A 20,867-nucleotide genomic window follows, 5' to 3' on the forward strand; every position below is an offset into this window, starting at 1 on the left:
TACTTCATGCAGAAAGCTCCTTTATTTGTATCAAGGGATCGCTGCTCAGGCAGAACGCTGTTTTGCTAATTGGTGACATGTCCACCTCTTGGCAAATAGCGTGCAGGAAATCTGCCTCCCAAGGTTGCCAAGCCATATTTACCGCACAGCTATTGGCTAAGAGGTTAAAATGTCACCTCCTAAAGCTAAACGGCGATCTGCCGTAGGCTGCCTTAGCAGCTCAGAGCAGCGATCGCTTAAATAAAGGAGCTTTCTGCATGAATGAAAGTCCCCTTTATTTGTTTCTATAGTCAATACTAGCGTTTCACAAACGCTAGGGTTGACTTTCACTTTAAGGTGGTGGCAGGAAATATAGTTTAGTGCGAGTGGCATTAAAGGGATATTTAAACAGTGCTCCTTTGGTAAAACAAATATTTAAAACTAGTCCTAAAGCCCGTTCACACGGGCCGTGTTGTGTTATATTTAATTCACTCTCTCACTCTCTCACTCTCTCACTCTCTCACTCTCTCTCGGTTTAAAAAATAAAAAAAAAAAGCACCTAACTTGTTTTCTTGCAAATTAGCACTTACAATTACTCAGTGTAGACCCTGTCCCCAGTGTTTTAAGAGCAGAAGATTTTCAAAACCTATAGTTTGGGTTTTGTTATTTCTGGGCATGAGCAAATCTGACTCAGTTATCTAGTCTATTCACCAGCCTAGAAGTTTTATGGCATCGGGCTAAGATAAAACTTCCTGCAAAGGCCTCCTACTCCGTGTATGGCTGTGACAAGAGGCACAGATACATATTACGATTTCTATTAAATATAAGCAACAGCTTAGTGCTTTTTTTTTTTTTTTTTTTTTTTTTTTTTTTTTTTTAAATTCAACAATGAATAGACTGCTTAACATCTCTTTAAAGAGGAGTTTGGATATTTCTCCACCCCCCCTTTGTTTTTCTATCACTGAAATTAGCACAACTTCCATGTGCCTGGTGCCAATGTGGTGGTTGGTAGATACATGAATTCTACCTACCAATCAGAGCATGGGTAATGACTCTCAGGTCATGCATGTAGTGCTGATTTCACAGTTGACAAAAAGTTTTATATCTATCTCTATCAGTTTCGCCTGTTTTACTATTTATTGGTATGTGTTTGAGTAAAATAAACATTTGTGTTTTATTCTATAAACTACTGACATTTCTCCCAAATTCCAAATATTTATAGCATTTATTTGCAGGAAATTAAAACTCCTCAAAATAACAAAAATGAAAAGCAGTGTTTTCAAACCTTGTGATGAGAGTTTCAGAAGAACAGTTGTTGTACCTAAGTGCATTCTGGGAACGGTTTCCCCAAGCCCAATAGTATCAAAAACATATTACCGAGCAGATGCAGTGATCTATATATGGGTTAATGCATTTTCCATACTCCTTTGCTTTGTACATTGTCTGGCAGCTTGTAAAGAATTCAGACTACCTGTCCTTACGTCTTCCTCGGGAGCCTCTGGTACTGTAAGCCTTTTTATATGCAAATGAAACTACGTAGGGAATCTTAAGAGATGCTAAACTTGCAGAACTGTTTGCGTCATGCCTGTTCAGTGTGCACAAAACCTTCTTGATGCTTAGTTCAGAAGTATTGAACTGTATAGGAGAACTGAGGATGCAAACACCATTCGATTCCTTGTCAGTAAAATTTTAGTAAGTGGTTGGTTATCACAAACGGGTTCTGTTACCTAAATGTAAATTACAGAGGCATTTATCAATGGGTGACACGTGAGTTCTGTGAATGGGTAACTATTCATAAAATGTTTCCTTTATTTGGAAAACTATATGTTACTGGCCAAGCTGCAAGTCACCCATTCCTCAATGTCTGTCCTCTTTGTTTTATAACAGAAATAGAGTGTAAAGACAGTCTAGATGGGGTGAGGCAGAGAATAAGGAAACGCCCAAAGAGTCTGCAGTCCGTGTTGACAAACGGTCATCTGTTTGAACAGGTCATTTTTGCTTAATGTCCCTTTGCTTACTATGGGCCAGAGCGCTACCTGTTTCGTGCGAGCAATAAAGTTGTTTTTCGGGATTGTTTGCACTCGGGCTTATTGCAAGTATTACGAGTTGAAAGTAAATGCGATTGCTTGAGCACAATCGTGATTTACGCTAGAATGATTACCGCGACTTCAGAGCTCTGGTTAACTGTTTCGCGAAACTAGAAAGTTACACAAAATACATAACAAAGTACAGTTACACTCATAACTCTAATAAAATTTTTGTTAAAAAAACAATATTGCAAACAAGTTATAAAGGCTCAAAGATATAAGCTTAAAAGGCAGACACAGGGCTTTAACAGACATGCATACAAATACATGTCTAAAGATGTGTGTGTATTGGAGATCCTTTGCAATTAAGTAGATGTAAAAGCATATTTATATGTGATCGGGTTTGCACAAGAGTGGCGTGTTTTTTTGTTTGTTTCCTCCCCCCCCACTTTTTTTTTTTTTTTTTTTTTCTTCTTCCCTCACTCTCCATTGACTTCTATGGGGGAATACGTGAACACCCACGCAATATTCTAACTTTGTATTTTTGCGCTTGTCGGGGTAGCTATGAGCGAAAACCATTTAATTTCAACTCATACAAACGCAACCTGACTAGTGCAAAAAACTTACTTATAGCACAATTAAAGCTCAAGTGGAAGTGTTAATTAGCGCTCCAGTTGTAATCTTGTCCAGTGAGCCAGTAAGGACTGATACTCATTTAGCTGTCATACGTTGGCTATGTCCTGATCACGAGCTGCAGTGTGATGCCCTTTAGCTATGTGTTTAACCTCTGCACAAGGCACTAATGCAAGAATTACATACTTAAAAGGCAAAAACTACAAATGCTAATTTGAAGTAAAAAAAACTTTTTTATTCCCCCATCATATGTTTTAAATGATAGAATTTTTTTAACATGTTAACAAATAGGAAATACATATGTTTGTCCCTAGAGAGGCTGCTGACTGGTCGCAAAGGACAATTCCTGCAAGAACATGCGTCATAAGCAATGAAATCGTTTATAAAATAACCAAAAAATAGTTTTGCTCAGGACAGTTACATCCATAAAAAAAATTTTTTACAAAGGAAAAGAAGAAATCAACTGAAGAGTAAGTCCTCTAGTTGATAAAAACAGAAAATCAATACATTTCCAAATAACAATTATTGCCTTCTTTTATATTAACAATGGCTAAATATTGATACATAGTAGTCTACCCTTTTAAAGATAACACTTTTTTGTTATAACAATAATTATAACAGGCTTTAATGCCCCTTTAATGTCATTTAGTAAGTAGCTGTTTTCTATTGTTTTCTAGTTTTGCACAAAACGCTGTTGTTTGCAGAATAAGGCAGTGTGTGGCTAACGCTTTAGGTCACGCCCTGTCTTGCATCAGTGGAGTAATGGACAAAACTGTCCATTACTCCACTGTCAAAGCATATTTGAATACAACAAATTGATATCAAATAAAATTACAAGTAGAGAGAACTCTGTGCATATGTATTTTTTTATTTAATGTTTCAGTGCATGTAAGGCAATGGCCATATCATCTAAAGGGGCTTTCTAGTGTAAAAATACTCCCTTTATTTAGACATTTTTTTTAATTTTTATTCATTATTTTATGATGGCTTTTAACCCCTGTAAATAACGCACACAGGTGCAATGCATACATTCTTATCCACTAACCACACCTGGCCTAGGAATTGCAAGGAAGTGCACCATGTAGTGTATTGCTGTTCTTGAGCAGACTCCGTGTGTGTAACATATTTGCAGATATTAAAAACAGAGCATTTCGATATTGCATGGTTATTACATCATGCAGCTAATAGTGTAAAAAAACAGCAAATAACTTACTTGTTTTCTTGCAAAATTAGCCCTTAGAAATTCTCAATGTAGCCCTTTTGCCCCCGTGTTTTAAAACCAGAGGATTTTTCAAACTTTTTTTTTTTTTTGTCCGTTCTGGGCATGAGCTAATCTGACTCCCTCCCTGTTATCTAGTCTATTCACTAGCAGGGAAGTACATACGGATCCTTCGTGAGGATCTGAATGCGGAAGTAAGCAGTGGCTCGTGTCCTTTGGATATTTTCTCAGCCAGATTGATTCCTGTAAAAGATCCCCACACTAAGATCTGTGCAAATCTAGATATTTGAGTTGGGATCCCTCAATCCTGCTACGAAAATATACGAAGGGCACAAGCCGCTGCTTACTTCCTCACGAAGGTTCCAAATGCACATCCCTATTCACTAGCCTAGAAGTTTTATGGCATTAGGCTAAGATAAAACTTCCTGCAAAGGCCTTCTCCTTGTAGGGCTGTGACAGGAAGCACAAACATAATGTAAAACAATAAATAATCCATGTAAACAGATGAATACATGATTTGTATTAAGTACAAGCAATTGCTTAGTGCATTTTTTTATTACAACAATGAAACAGATTGCAGCAAAGAAGATAAGATAAGCACTTGAGGCTTGTGCAGGTGTGTGTCTGAAATGTGTAACATCGATAGTCTGCATATGACACTCGGCTATTTCCTATGTTACTTTGCTGTAGATTTGGCTAATTATTCTTAATGTTAAAGCACCACTAAATACAGCAGGATTGAATAACTGACACACAATAAACATGCAATGCTATTGCACTTCTTTTCAATTTTAAATGAGCAGTAGAATATTTTCTGAAAATTTCAAAGTTGATCCAATTCGTCCTCCCCTTATATAATGTGACAGCCATCAGCCAATAACAATGCATAAACGTTAAATATACTGTGCACTTTTGCACATGCGCAGTAGGAGTTGATGACTCAGTGTGTAAATACAAAGAGTGCATTTTTTGGATGATAGAAGTATATTGGAATTTTTTATTTTCATGTTTTATCTGAATCCTGAAACTTTAATGTTGACTTTAGTGTCCATTTAAGAGATAGAAACCAATTAACTTGAAACTTTCAGCATTTCCAGTCTTTGGGTACTCACAAAACTACCAAATTGCAAAGAAAGTTGTTTAAACAATGTAGGGTTAAAAGCACCTGAAAAACTGGGTTTAACATAAGTCCGGTGAACTTAAAGGGACAGTCAACACCTGGCAGAACTTAATACCATCATTTAGATACTCAGAATAAGATGCGCCTGCAACACCTCCCATGTTAAATGCCTCTAACGATATGGAGTAATCGTCCCAGCACATACGTTTTTCAGCTGTAGACATGGCCGCCAAACTCCACCCAACGTAATGTAATATGTTTCTTTTTAAAATAAACAGCCAATCAGAATAGAATCCTCGGTTGAATTCTTTACCCGCGGTCACTGCGATTCCTAGCAGCAGTTCAAATTTCTGCTTGCGAGCGGACAGGAATTTCGCATGCGCATTAGCTAGATCACGAACGAGCATGGAGTTCTATAGAGAAGGGGGATGAAGGAAGAGGGGGAGAAGTTTGGCTGCCATGTCTACAGCTGAAAAACATATGTGCTGTGGACGATTACTCCATATCGTTAGAGGTATTTAACATGGGAGGTGGTGCAGACGCATCTTATTCTGAGTATCTAAATGATGGTATTAAGTTCTGCCAGGTGTTGACTGTCCCTTTTAAAGGGACAGTAAGTTAAAAAATTTCATTCATTATTCAGATATAGACCATGACATTTTTAACAACGTTCCAATTTATTTCTATTATCCAAGTTGCTTTGTTATCTTGGTATTCTTTGAAAAGCATACCTAGGTAGGCTGCCTCTTATTTGCTTAACCAATGTGTTCAGCTAGCTCTCAGTAATGCATTGTTGCTCCTACAACAAAGGACACCAGTAGAATGAATCAAATTGGATAATAGAAATTGGAAAGTTGATTAAAATTGTATTTTCTATCTGAATCAACACATTTTTAGGTTTTTATGTCCCTTTAAACTATATTCTGTGAGCAATGAAATCACAGCATCTATTTATTCTTTGTATTTTTAGTGACTCTTTCATTGTTGTCTTATAAACGTTGAATGAGTCAGAATCCTTTACCATTGTGCACCTTACATAAAATGTTTGTTTAACCCCCAAAATCTTTCTTGTTTGGCTTGATTATAATCTCTTTTCTACAGGTGTAGGACGCAGTAACTAATCATGGCGTCCGATGCCATGATGTTGATCAGGGGGTTGGCTAAACTTGGTAAGGCAGTGCTGGAAGTGCAGACTAATAACCTGCGGAATGTCGCACTTGGTGGAGATGCTGCTGTCCTGGCAAGAGGTTGGCAAGTGGCAGCGGAGGAGCGCTTTAGTGCTGCTGTGGGGAAAATGCAGGCAAGTTGTTGGTGTTAATGTGCTATTTAATCCTGGCATCCAAAAGGTTAATTAATGGATAATGCCTGACGGGTGGCGTATTGGCACAGATGTTAGAATCGATGCCTTATATGGTGAATCTATATTTTTTCCCCTAATGGCTGGTTTAGTTTCTACCTCATAGATTCGAAATATCATGTAAATAATGAACTGACCATTGACTCAATCCTGTCCTCTCACTGTATTATATTCTTTTAATATGTGTCTAATTCTCTAGTGTCCAGTGTTTTATATTTATTTCGCTTTCATACTATTGTGAGGGTGTGCTGTAAAATCAAGCCTTTCCTCTTCATCTTTCCTTTTTCATGTCTACAATATGTTAGCTCCATGACATAGTCCTGAAATTCTCCATGGGCACAATTTTAAAGTAAGGATTTATTCAAAATGTTGCTATGTCCATTATATACAGGCTTTAAGATGTGTGAAATTGTCTAAATAACCTGCTGTGGAATCTTTATAATTTAAAAAGCCATTCACCTAGATTACGAGTCTTGCGTTAGCTTTAAAAAGCAGCGTTGAGGGGTCCCAACGCTGATTTTTAACGCCCGCTGGTATTAAGAGTCTGGCAGGTACAGGTGTACCGCTCACTTTTCTTCTGCGACTCGAGCATACTGCAAATCCCCTTGCGTCAATTGCATATCCTATCTTTTCCATGGGATTTGCCTAATGCTGGTATTAAGAGTCTTGGAAGAAGTGAGCGGTAGACCCTCTCCTGTCCAGACTCCTACCGAATTTAAAAGTCAGTAGTTAAGAGTTTTATGGGCTAACGTCGTAACACAAAACTCTTAACTAAAGTGCTACAAAGTACACTAACACCCATAAACTACCTATTAACCCCTAAACCGAGGCCCCCCCCCCCCATCGGAAACACTTTAATAAATATATTAACCCCTAATCTGCCGATCGGACATCGCCACCACTTTAATAAATATATTAACCCCTAAACCGCCGCACACCCGCCTCGCAAACACTAGTTAAATTTTTATTAACCCCCTAATCTGCCACCCCCAACGTCGCCACTGCTATATTAAAGGTATTAACCCCTAAACCTAACCCCCCCTAACTTAAATATAATTTAAAATAATCTAAATAAAATAACTACAATTAAATAAATTATTCCTATTTAAAACTAAATACCTGTAAAATAAACCCTAAGCTAGCTACAATATAACTAATAGTTACATTGTAGCTAGCTTAGGGTTTATATTTATTTTACAGGCATCTTTGTATTTATTTTAACTAGGTAGAATAGTTATTAAATAGTTATTAACTATTTAATAACTTCCTAGTTAAAATAAAGACAAATATACCTGTAAAATAAATCCTAACCTAAGTTACAATTACACCTAACACTACACTATCCTTAAATAAATCACCTAAACTACCTACAATTAATTACAATTAAATTCAATAAACTAAAGTGCAAAAACAGACACTAAATTACAGAAAATAAAAAAAGAATTACAATTTTTTTTTAAACTAATTACACCTACTCTAATCCCCCTAATAAAATAAAAAAGCCCCCCAAAATAATAAAATTCCCTACCCTATACTAAATAGCCCTTAAAAGGGCCTTTTGCGGGGCATTGCCCTAAAGTAATAAGCTCTTTTACCTGAAAAAGACAATACCCCCACCACCCACACACCCAACCCTACTCTAAAACCCACCCAATCCCCCCTTAAAAAAAACCTAACACTAACCCCTTGAAGATCACCCTACCTTGAGACGTCTTCACCCAACCGGGCACAAGTGGACCTCCAGAAGGAGAGAAGTCTTCATCCGATCCGGACAGAAGAGGTCCTCCAGGCGGCAGAAGTCTTCATCCAGACGGCATCTTCTATCTTCATCCATGCGGAGCGGGTCCATCTTCAATCCAGCCGACGCGGAGCCATCCTCTTCAAACTAAGTCCAAGCGAAGAATGAAGGTTCCTTTAAAATGACGTCATTCAAGATGGCGTCCCTTGAATTCCAATTGGCTGATAGAATCGGAAGATTAGGGGTTAATATAATGTAGGTTGCAGCGATGTCGGGGGCGGAAGATTAGGGGTTAATAAGTGTAAGATTAGGGGTGTTTAGACTCGGGGGTTCATGTTAGGGTGTTAGGTGCAGACATAAAAAGTATTTCCCCATAGGAAACAATGGGCCTGCGTTAGGAGCTGAACGCTGCTTTTTTGCAGGTGTTAGTTTTTTTTTCAGCCAGCTCAGCCCCATTGTTTCCTATGGGGAAATCGTGCACAAGCACGTTTAGCCAGCGCACCGCTGACTTAAGCAGCGCTGGTATTGAGGTGAGATGTGGAGCTAAATTTTGCTCTACGCTCACCTTTTTGCGGCTAACGCCAGGTTTAAAATAACCTGTAATACCAGCGTTGTCTTAAGGGAGCGGTGGGAAAAAAAGGCTTGTTAGCAACGCACCCCTGTTGCCTCAAAACTCTTAATCTCGGTGATTGTGTGCACAATTTAATGGGACACCCTGCTTTTGTTACACATTCCCCAGAAGACCAATCTATTTAGTATGCAGTAGATATGTACGTGAGGATCCAAATGTAGAAGTAGGTCGCTGCTTGTGCTGTCTGGCTGGCTGTTTTTGGAGCCAGATTTATTCTTGTGAAAGATCACCACAATAAGATCAGTGCAGATCCAAATCTAGTGGTGATCTTTCACAAGAATAAATCCAGTTCTAAAAAGAGCCGAATGTCACAAACAACCGCCGCCTCACGAAGGATCAGAGTGCGCATGTCTAAAAATATATGCAGCTTTGGCAAGTTACAGAATTTGATTCTCTTGAGAGAGTCAAGCATAAGGTGTTAAATGTCTTTAACAGGTGTGGTGAGATCCTAAAACTAAATTATGGATTTTGTAAAATGAATATCCTCCATTCCTGCCAGAAACTCATTTGGTTTTTGTGCATGTTGGGAAAGTCATCCAATAAACTTCTTATTCCATGGACCAGTAATGCACAAAGATGCTGTACCTGCTTGTTTCAAAACAGCTTTTATTTATCATATTTTCATGCAACAGATTTGTTTTTTTAGTCTATAAATCTTGTTGTTTTGTATTGATGATAGAAATGTGTAGAATTTAGAGATCTTTCATACTCTGTGTAGCATCGTGTCATATGGTCACCACTGCAATGTGTACAGGAGTATTTCATTGGTTAAACATGCAACTGGTCATTCTGTAACAGAGAAACTGTGTTGGAGGCAAACAAGCAGCCAAGTTGTGAGCATTAAAATCCCTGTTAGTAGTGCAGATCCCAGGGACTTGATGATTCAAAGAGCATACAATTTTAAACAACTTTCCAATTTATTTCTATTATAAAATTTGCTTCATTGTATCCTTTGTTGATGTAGCAGCATTGCAATACTGGGAGCTAGCAGAACACTTCTTTTAAGCCAGTTACAAGTGGCATAAATGTGCAGCCCCCAATCAGCAGATAAATTCCAGTAGTGCATTGCTGTGTTCCTAAGCCTACCTAGGTATGCTTTTCAACAAAGGATACCAAGATAACAAAGCAAATTAGAATATAGACTAAAGTTGTTTTAAAATGTTATGTCCTAATCATGATTTTTTTTTATATATAATTTTAAAGGGACATAAATGTGTTTTAAAACATGCTCCAATGTGTCAGTAATCTGTAAGCAATAGTACATTAATGCTCTGTTTTTTAACCCCTGTTAAAGGTGTTAAACACATAGTTGAGGTCTGCACCAGAGCAGCAATGCACTACTGGGAACTAGCTGAGTTATATCTGAGCCAATGGCAAGATAATTGTGTATAGCTACCAATCAGCAGCTGGCTCCTAGTAATGTATTTTTTCACAACAGCCTACCATACATCTGCATTTTATTATCAGGCTAAGCTTTGCTTTGAATACGTTGTTCTGCTTGTTTAGTGTTTAATAAAAACATTGCTAATTAAACTCCTCTTTGGACCACATACTATTTTTGTTTTATAATTATGAATGGAACATTCAATATGCTAACAGTATCTATTTCATATCATCTTTTATATTTACCACCTTGATTTCGGCCTCCTGTTCTATTTTTAGGAAATGGGCAAGCAGCAGGAGAACCTTGCAGGAGATATTGACACAGAGTACAACTTCCCTGGGTCCGCCTCGGATATCGCTGGCATGGAGTATTCACCCTCCTCCAACCAGAATCCTGATATCCATCACATTCACCGAAAGGATGAAACTACACAAAGTATGGCCCAATCAGACTATTCTATCCGTCCTCACCCTTCAGTTGGGAAACAAAATGGAACTTTATTTGAGGACTACAGGGACGTTTCAGGTCCGTTTGCAGCACAAAGGCAGCAAAGGGGCTTCCACCAGGACCATTCCCCTGTGAGTGGGCTAACGGCAGAAGATATAGAGAAAGCCAGAGAGGCTAAAACCAACCCAGAGCACAAGCCTCACAAACAGATGGTATGTAGTAAACAAGCTTACACTTCTGTTTTCAGGCACAGAATGTAGTTTTTCAATTTGTAAAAGTTTAGCAGATTTGTGCTAAACCCCCCTCCCCCCAAAAAAACCCAATTCTTTAATTCCCTAAATTCAAGCATTTACATTTATAACTTGGGGAAAGACTGTTGTCATTAAAGGGACATGAAACCCAAAAATATTATTTCATGATTTAACCCCTTAGTGACCAGAGCACTTTTCCATTTTCTGTCCGTTTGGGACCAAGGCTATTTTTACATTTCTGCAGTGTTTGTGTTTAGCTGAAATTTTCCTCTTACTCATTTACTGTACCCACACATGTTATATACCGTTTTTCTCGCCATTAAATGGACTTTCTAAAAATACCATTATTTTCATCATATCTTATCATTTACTATAAAAAAAATTATAAAATATGAGGAAAAATGGAAAAAAACACACTTTTTCTAACTTTTAACCCCAAAATCTGTTACATATCTACAACCACCAAAAAACACCCATGCTAAATAGTTTCTAAATTTTGTCCTGAGTTTAGAAATACCCAATGTTTACATCTTCTTTGCTTTTTTTGTAACTTATAGGGCCATAAATACAAGTAGCACTTTGCTATTTTCAAAACATATTTTTTTCAAAATTAGCGCTAGTTACATTGGGACACTGATATCTTTCAGGAATCCCTGAATATCCATTGACATATATATATTTTTTTTCTCCAACATAGGTGTGTCCGGTCCACGGCGTCATCCTTACTTGTGGGATATTCTCTTCCCCAACAGGAAATGGCAAAGAGCCCAGCAAAGCTGGTCACATGATCCCTCCTAGGCTCCGCCTACCCCAGTCATTCTCTTTGCCGTTGTACAGGCAACATCTCCACGGAGATGGCTTATTAAGACTGTAGACATTTTCTGGGCTAAATCGATCATATTTACACATATTTAGCCTTGAGGAATCATTTAATCTGGGTATTTTTTGTAAAATAATATCGGCAGGCACTGTTTTAGACACTTTATTCTATTGGGGTTTTCCCTAATCATAGTCAGAGCCTCATTTTCGCGCCGGTATGGCGCACTTGTTTTTGAGAACAGCATGACATGCAGCTGCATGTGTGTGGAGCTCTGATACATAGAAAAGAGTTCTCTATCTCCGTCGACAAGAGTTCCCTTCTTGGGAACAATAATAGACTCCTTAGAAATGAGGATTTTTCTGACAGAGACCAGAAAAACAAAACTTCTAAACTCTTGTCGGATACTTCCTTCCGTTCCTCTTCCTTCCATAGCACAGTGCATGGAAGTGATAGGTTTGATGGTAGCGGCAATGGACATAGTTCCTTTTGCGCGCATTCATCTAAGACCATTTCAATTGTGTATGCTCAGTCAGTGGAATGGGGACTATACAGACTTGTCTCCGAAGATACAAGTAAATCAGAGGACCAGAGACTCACTCCGTTGGTGGCTGTCCCTGGACAACCTGTCGCAAGGGGTGACCTCCCGCAGACCAGAGTGGGTCATTGTCACGACCGACGCCAGTCTGATGGGCTGGGGCGCGGTCTGGGGATCCCTGAAAGCTCAGGGTCTTTGGTCTCGGGAAGAATCTCTTCTACCGATAAATATTCTGGAACTGAGAGCGATATTCAATGCTCTCAAGGCTTGGCCTCAGCTAGCGAGGGCCAAGTTCATACGGTTTCAATCAGACAACATGACGACTGTTGCGTACATCAACCATCAGGGGGGGAACAAGGAGTTCCCTGGCGATGGAAGAAGTGACCAAAATCATTCAATGGGCGGAGACTCGCTCCTGCCACCTGTCTGCAATCCACATCCCAGGAGTGGAAACTTGGGAAGCGGATTTTCTGATTCGTCAGACATTGCATCCGGGGGTGTGGGAACTCCATCCGGAAATCTTTGCCCAAATCACTCAACTGTGGGGCATTCCAGACATGGATCTGATGGCCTCTCTTTAGAACTTCAAGGTTCCTTGCTACGGGTCCAGATCCAGGGATCCCAAGGCGACTCTAGTAGATGCACTAGTAGCACCTTGGACCTTCAACCTAGCTTATGTATTCCCGCCGTTTCCTCTCATCCCCAGGCTGGTAGCCAGGATCAATCAGGAGAGGGCGTAGGTGATCTTGATAGCTCCTGCGTAACCACGCAGGACTTGGTAGGCAGATCTGGTGAATATGTCATCGGCTTCACCATGGAAGCTACCTTTGAGACGAGACCTTCTTGTTCAAGGTCCGTTCGAACATCCGAATCTGGTCCTACTCCAGCTGACTGCTTGGAGATTGAACGCTTGATCTTATCAAAGCGAGGGTTCTCAGATTCTGTTATTGATACTCTTGTTCAGGCCAGAAAGCCTGTAACTAGAAAAATTTACCCCAAAATATGGAAAAAATATATCTGTTGGTGTGAATCTAAAGGATTCCCTTGGGACAAGGTAAAGATTCCTAGGATTCTATCCTTTCTTCAAGAAGGATTGGAGAAAGGATTATCTGCAAGTTCCTTGAAGGGACAGATTTCTGCCTTGTCTGTGTTACTTCACAAAGAGCTGGCAGCTGTGCCAGATGTTCAAGCCTTTGTTCAGGCTCTGGTTAGAATCAAGCCTGTTTACAAACCTTTGACTCCTCCTTGGAGTCTCAACTTAGTTCTTTCAGTTCTTCAGGGGGTTCCGTTTGAACCCTTACATTCCGTTGATATTAAGTTATTATCTTGGAAAGTTTTGTTTTTGGCTGCAATTTCTTCCGCTAGAAGAGTTTCAGAATTATCTGCTCTGCAGTGTTCTCCTCCTTATCTGGTGTTCCATGCAGATAAGGTGGTTTTACGTACTAAACCTGGTTTTCTTCCAAAAGTTGTTTCTAACAAAAACATTAACCAGGAGATAGTCGTGCCTTCTTTGTGTCCGAAACCAGTTTCGAAGAAGGAACGTTTGTTGCACAATTTGGATGTTGTTCGCGCTCTAAAATTCTATTTAGATGCTACAAAGGATTTTAGACAAACATCTTCCTTGTTTGTTGTTTATTTTGGTAACAGGAGAGGTCAAAAAGCAACTTCTACCTCTCTCTCTTTTTGGATTAAAAGCATCATCAGATTGGCTTACGAGACTGCCGGACGGCAGCCTCCTGAAAGAATCACAGCTCATTCCACTAGGGCTGTGGCTCCCACATGGGCCTTCAAGAACGAGGCTTCTGTTGATCAGATATGTAGGGCAGCGACTTGGTCTTCACTGCACACTTTTACCAAATTTTACAAGTTTGATACTTTTGCTTCTTCTGAGGCTATTTTTTGGGAGAAAGGTTTTGCAAGCCGTGGTGCCTTCCATTTAGGTGACCTGATTTGCTCCCTCCCTTCATCCGTGTCCTAAAGCTTTGGTATTGGTTCCCACAAGTAAGGATGACGCCGTGGACCGGACACACCTATGTTGGAGAAAACAGAATTTATGTTTACCTGATAAATTACTTTCTCCAACGGTGTGCCCGGCCCACGGCCCGCCCTGGTTTTTTAATCAGGTCTGATGATTTATTTTCTTTAACTACAGTCACCACGGTATCATATGGTTTCTCCTATGCAAATATTCCTCCTTAACGTCGGTCGAATGACTGGGGTAGGCGGAGCCTAGGAGGGATCATGTGACCAGCTTTGCTGGGCTCTTTGCCATTTCCTGTTGGGGAAGAGAATATCCCACAAGTAAGGATGACGCCGTGGACCGGACACACCGTTGGAGAAAGTAATTTATCAGGTAAACATAAATTCTGTTTTTAGAAGACATCCCAAAGTATTGATCTAGGCCCATTTTGGTATATTTCATGCCACCATTTCACCGCCAAATGCGATCAAATACAAAAAATTGTTCACTTTTTCACAAATTTTTTCACAAACTTTCAGTTTCTCACTGAAATTATTTACAAACTGCTTGTGCAATTATGGCATAAATGGTTGTAAATTCTTCTCTGGGATCCCCTTTGTTCAGAAATAGCAGACATATATGGCTTTGGCATTGCTTTTTGGTAATTAGAAGGCCGCTAAATGCCACTGCGCACCACACGTGTATTATGCCCAGCAGTGAAGGGGTTAATTAGGGAGCATGTAAGGAGCTTTTTGGGGTATTTTTAGCTTTAGTGTAGTGTAGTAGACAACCCCAAGTATTGATCTAGGCCCATTTTGGTATATTTCATGCCACCATTTCACCGCCAAATGCGATCAAATTAAAAAAACATTACATTTTTCACAATTTTAGGTTTGTCACTGAAATCATTTACAAACCGCTTGTGCAATTATGGCACAAATGGTTGTAAATGCTTCTCTGGGATCCCCTTTGTTCAGAAATAGCAGACATATATGACTTTGGCGTTGCTTTTTGGTAATTAGAATGCTGCTAAATGGCGCTGTGCATCACACGTGTATTATGGCTAGCAGTGAAGGGGTTAATTAGGTAGCTTGTAGGGAGCTTGCAGGGTTAATTTTAGCTTTAGTGTAGAGATCAGCCTCCCACCTGAAACATCAGACCCCCTGATCCCTCCCAAACATCTCTCTTCCCTCCCCTACCCCACAAATGTCCCCGCCATCTTAAGTACTGGCAGAAACTCTGCCAGTACTAAAATAAAAGGAAAATCTGTGCATTTTTGTGCATTTTGTTTTAGCATATTTACATATGCTTCTGTGTAGGATCCCCCTTAGCCCCCAACCTCACTGATCCCCCACCCAACAGCTCTCTAACCCTCCCCCTCTGACTTAATGTGCGCCATCTTGGGTACTGGCAGCTGTCTGCCAGTACCCATTTTAGTGAAAATATGTGTTTTTATTAAAAAAAATTCCTTTTTCTGTAGTGTAGCTTTCCCCCCCCCAATACCAACCCCCCACCCCTTCCAGATCGCTTAAATGCTTTTTTTTTAAAATGTTTATTTCATTTTTTAATACACTTTACTCTTTACTTTTTTTCTGTAGTGTAGCGGTTCCCACCCGCTCCCGCCCCGTGCACGCGCCCGCCCGCCACCCACCGTGCGCGCCCCCGAAGGCTCCGCCCCCGATCCCGCCCCCCTCCACCTTCCAGATCACACCGATGGCCGCCCACCCGCCTCCCAAGTCGGCTCCCACCCACCAACGATACCGGCCATCGATGTCCGGTGCAGAGAGGGCCACAGAGTGGCTCTCTCTGCATCGGATGGCCAGAAAGTGTTATTGCAGGATGCCTCGATGTCGAGGCATCACTGCAATAACCGGAAAGCAGCTGGAAGCGAGCAGGATCGCTTCCAGCTGCTTTCCAGACTGAGGACGTGCAGGGTACGTCCTCAGGCGTTAACTGCCTTTTTTTAGAGGACGTACCCTGCACGTCCTCGGTCATTAAGGGGTTAAATGTAATGTGTTTGAATGGCTTAACACCTTATTTGCTGCAATTGGTTCCTAATACACAAACTCCACCCACCACTTGATTTTTTTTGGAGGAGCCAATCCAGACTTGTTACTGGATTAGACAATGCTGTCCACTGTCCTTTTTGTTATGAAAAACTGCTTTGTTTTGTAGTTCTGTATTAACACTCACAATTTTCAAAGTTAAATTACAGGAAAATGAATAATGAAAGTATATTGCAAAGTTCTTACTACACATCTGTGACGATTAAGCCTTCCACAACAGTCACAAATGGGGGAGGGATGTGGGCATGAAGGGGTTAATAGTACACAGTTCTGGTTCCCTTGACCTTTAACTCTACAAAGAACCTTAAAGGGACACCAAATTAACCCCCAAATCCTGTCCACACCACCCCAGTATAACAGAAGTCACTGCCACCACCAAAACTTTGAATAAAGGGTTGGTTTGGAAATCCCAATAACTCACACAATTAGGTAACATGCCTTTTTTAACCTTGTCTCAACAGTGTGAATTCAGCTATTAGAGCCCAAAGACAGGATTAGATTTTCTATGTGTTTAATAACAAAAATATCAATACATGTTATACTGTGCCAAATTATAAAAACATTCAAAAAAACATAAATGTGCAAAGATATAGTTCTTTAAAAATAAATTGGGACATAATACAAACAAACACAATACCATACACTTATTACCAAAGTTCCAGTGGTCTGTATATGGGAGAATTTTGCTTCAGGTGTTACTCCTTCTGGTCCCAGACAAAGTTTTCCTTAAATGTTTCCTGTTACATGCAATTAAACTCTGCTTTCTTTGTCTTGTCAAGAACCCCACCCTTGTTATAATTTACGACTAGTCTACGATTCCTATCCAGTCTTAAAGGGGCAGTTCACCCAAACATTTTCTCCCAATTAAATTGTTCCCAATGTGTATGTGGAGTGTATAAAATTGTTTACAAGTAGCTCCTTTACCCCTATTTTGGCCTTTGAAATAGCTGATTTAGCTTGTGGTATCCCAGCCTATACTGAAAGTTACTATACTGGAGTATATTCTATTGAATAGCCTAAGTAAACACAGCCAGTAGAAGAAATTAAACTCAGTGGGGTGCAGGATAGTTAAGTAATGATTTTCCATTGTTCTCTCTATGTATTGAGCTTTAGTTTTCCAGACAAATATAAGATAAATAAGCAAGTGTGTGTACACAAAGTGATAACATAATGAGATCTGACATTACCTGAAGCTCAACCTATTGTAATAGACTGTGGTTTAAAAGCACAAAACCAGCTACTTCATATACCCAAATAAACCTAAAATTGCAAATTGTCATACATTTTTATACTCTGCAGCTGGTATAACAAGTCTTTGAAAATACATTCATATAAAAACTATTTTACAGTCTAGTGTCAGTTTTTTTTAACTCCCAGTATCAAGAAGTACCACCCAGCGAAGGGGCGTCTTAGATCACAGCATTCCTGAACACACAGATCTTGCACAAAGAACAAGCAGTTCACATTAAACCTGGCAATGCTGAGACCACAACACCACCTCTGCTGGGTAGCCAATTCAGGCATCAGCTACTCATGAGTGTATCATGCATGACCACATTGTTAAACCTTTTATATTACAATCTAATAGTGTTTTATCTCCCTTTTTAACCATGCAGCATATCTGTCCCTAGTTGGCCTTAGCCAATGTGATCAGATAAGGAACTGTAAAACAAATACAGGTTTTGTTAACAAAATGACAGTAGCAGATCGCTTTTACTGAAGTATTAAGTCTGGAGTGGCTTCTCCAAATGTGGCCAATAGTTGAGTGGAGTTTGGTCAGAAACAATTGCAGAAAACAAGGTGATGTGGTCCTAGACCTCACAATGCCTTTTTTATTTATATGATATCTCTATAAAGACTTGTTATGACAGGTAGTAAACTTATCTTTAAAGGGACAGTCTAGTCCAAAATAAACTTTCATGATTCAGATAGAGAATGTCATTTTAAACAATTTTCCAATTTACTTTTATCATCCATTTTGCTCTATTCTCTTGGTATTCTTAGTTGAAAGCTAAACCTAGGAGGTTCATATGCAAATTTCGAAACCCTTGAAGACTGCCTATTCTCTCAGGGCATTTTTACGGTTTTTTACCACTAGAGGGTGTTAGTTCATGTGTTTCATATAGATAACACTGTGCTCACGCATGTGGAATTCCAGTGAGCCAGCTCTGATTGGCTAAAATGGATGTCTGTCAAAAGAACTGAAATAAGGGGGCAGTTTACAGAGGCTTAGATACAAGGTAATCACAGAGGTAAAAAGTACATTAATATAACTGTGTTGGTTATGCAAAACTAGGGAATGGGTAATAAAGGGATTATCTATCTTTTTAAACAATAACAATTCTAGTGTAGACTGTCCCTTTAATATCATCTAGCTGTTAACCTAATGCTGCACCCAGTCAGGGCTGGTACTTTTAAACTTGGGCTCAGTATAGGTCATAATGTAGCCATAAAAGCCTAGTTACATGGAACATCATTCTTTTGAGGGAAGCTATTTGGACAAAACTTTAAAGGGAAATAAAACTTTTTCTAATTTGGATTGAACAAACAATTTTTTTATAACCACTTTCCAATTACTGCTTTTATCCAAGTTGCTTCATTAGTATCCTTTTGTTAAAGGAACAACATTGCTCTACTGGGAGCTGGGTTAACACATTGGGTAAGCCAATAACAAGAAGTCTTTATGTGCAGCCAGTAATCGTCAGCTAGTTCCAAGTAGTGCAATTGCGCTTCCTACCTATGCTTTATCAACAAAGGATACCAACATATATGAAAGCAAATGAGAGAATAGAAGTAAATTGCAATGATATTTTTTTCTTGACTTTACCTTTTTAAATGAGTGACAGATGAGATAATGATGCAAGCGTGTACAAATTATTTGAATTTGCTCTGTATTTCATAAAAAACAATATGAAACACTTTGAGATTATAATATAAAACCCTCTTGCAGTATACACTATTATCTGATTGTTTTTCCTCTAAAATATCTGTAGTGTTTTGAAATTGTTTGACTCCCTTTCTGTAAATTTCCTAAACCAGCTACGTACTGCACATTGATTGCTGTGAGCATAGAACACAATACAAATACCTGTTTAATGGGACATTGTAACTACAATTGAAGTGCACATAATAGCATTTTTGCAGTACATATGCAATAGTATTTACTAGGAGCATTTTTTGGTATCGCTGAAGTGTTTACGACAGAAAATTTTGCCAGGCGGGTGGATTTATGAAGTAGCCGTGACGTGGGCAGTGCAATGTTTTTCTAATATATAATTTTCTGTTTTCCAGAGCGCATATTGCATAATTTAATATAAATGTATTTGATGATGTTTTGTGCAATAAAAATTTAAAATTTTTCAATATTAGCTAATGTTACCTTTTTTATATTGGCTAACATTGCCGGGTGGTGCACCTGCTAGAAACAACGCAGTGTTCTCCCCAGGACCTTTCTCATTTGGCTTTACTTAAAGGTACATGAAACCCATAAATTTGCTTTCATGATTTAGATAGAGAATACAATTTTCTTTCCTATGATATTGAGAGTCCACAACATCATTCCAATTACTAGTGGGATATTCAACTCCTGGCCAGCAGGAGGATGCAAAGTGCACCAGCTGTTAAGTGTAACTTCCCTGTCAATGGTGGTTGTGCATAGAAGGTGTCTGAAGATATTTCTTCCTTTTATGGGTACTTTTCCCTGTAAGCAAGGATTGGGGTCTAGCTGTGTCCATATCAATCTTTTAGTAAAAATAGTGATGGCTATTAGCAGTTAGAAAGCGGCAAAGTAGTCTTTGCTTTATTTCTAACATTATTGATTTGCTACCCCTTCATAGAAAGCCAGGGTTGGTTACTCTGTTCTTTCTTTTCTACAGGTCCCTGGTAGACATGGGGGAAGCTGCCACACCTTTAGAAATCATTCCCTGCCTGACAAAGTAGGATCCACAGGTGCTTTCCCTTCTAGGTTAGAGGGTACCGCATTTTTAGGGTTAATTCCTCTGTGGAACAGCACAAGCATTGGGATTCAGTGTCAGTTAATGTGTAACTGACATTATTTTTTTGGGCACTGCATATGGGAAGCAACATTAAGTGGAGTTATGAGGCTGACCGTTTGGGGACAGGGAACTTCCCAAAGGGGCAAAAGCCTTAACTCATGGAAATAGACTTTGTTTATCCGGACTCAGTCTCTCAATATAGTAGGGCATTGATACTTTATCAATCCGGAATTCAGATCAGTAGCCCTCTAACAGGAGTGCTTAGAGAGCGTTTTATTTTGTCTTTCTTTTCGTGCCGTTCTTTACTTAGTTTGCGGCGCAGTTATTTTCTTGCAGTCACATGACTGCTCCTCACTTCCGGTTTCATCTTCTCTGCTCAGATCGGAGTTTTGCTGCGGCTTGGTTGTTAATTTGCAGCTCCGGTGGGAGGATCAAGGATTCTTATCTCCGGTGCTGTATTGACAATCTCTGAGGAGACCTCTAGGCACAGCTGAGGATTCAAGACAGGAATAAAAGTGTTATTATTTGTGGTGCTTGATATTTTTGCTAGTTGAGTCAAGTTTCCCTTTACTATGATTTGAGTCATAAATAATACTGTATTACTAATGGAGTCTTAGTCTTTATTGATGGACACTAATGTAGACTCTGGTTTATTAGAAAAATGTTTACTTGCTTGGAGGAAAGTTTCTTCTTCTTGTTTGTTTT

General features: G+C 39.3%; 1 protein-coding gene across 1 annotated transcript in view; it reads left to right on the forward strand.

Moving 5' to 3' along the window:
* COQ8A (coenzyme Q8A) overlaps window positions 1–20,867 on the forward strand; it is a 452,989-nt gene that overhangs the window by 14,569 nt on the left and 417,553 nt on the right. The window contains exons 2-3 of the mRNA XM_053712627.1: window positions 6,080–6,278; window positions 10,367–10,747. Of these exons, the coding sequence (XP_053568602.1) occupies window positions 6,102–6,278; window positions 10,367–10,747 (558 nt within the window). The 5' untranslated portion in view covers window positions 6,080–6,101. The remainder of the gene's footprint in view (window positions 1–6,079; window positions 6,279–10,366; window positions 10,748–20,867) is intronic.

This window comes from Bombina bombina, chromosome 4, assembly GCF_027579735.1.
Source record: "Bombina bombina isolate aBomBom1 chromosome 4, aBomBom1.pri, whole genome shotgun sequence".
Classification (NCBI taxonomy): Eukaryota; Metazoa; Chordata; class Amphibia; order Anura; family Bombinatoridae; genus Bombina; species Bombina bombina.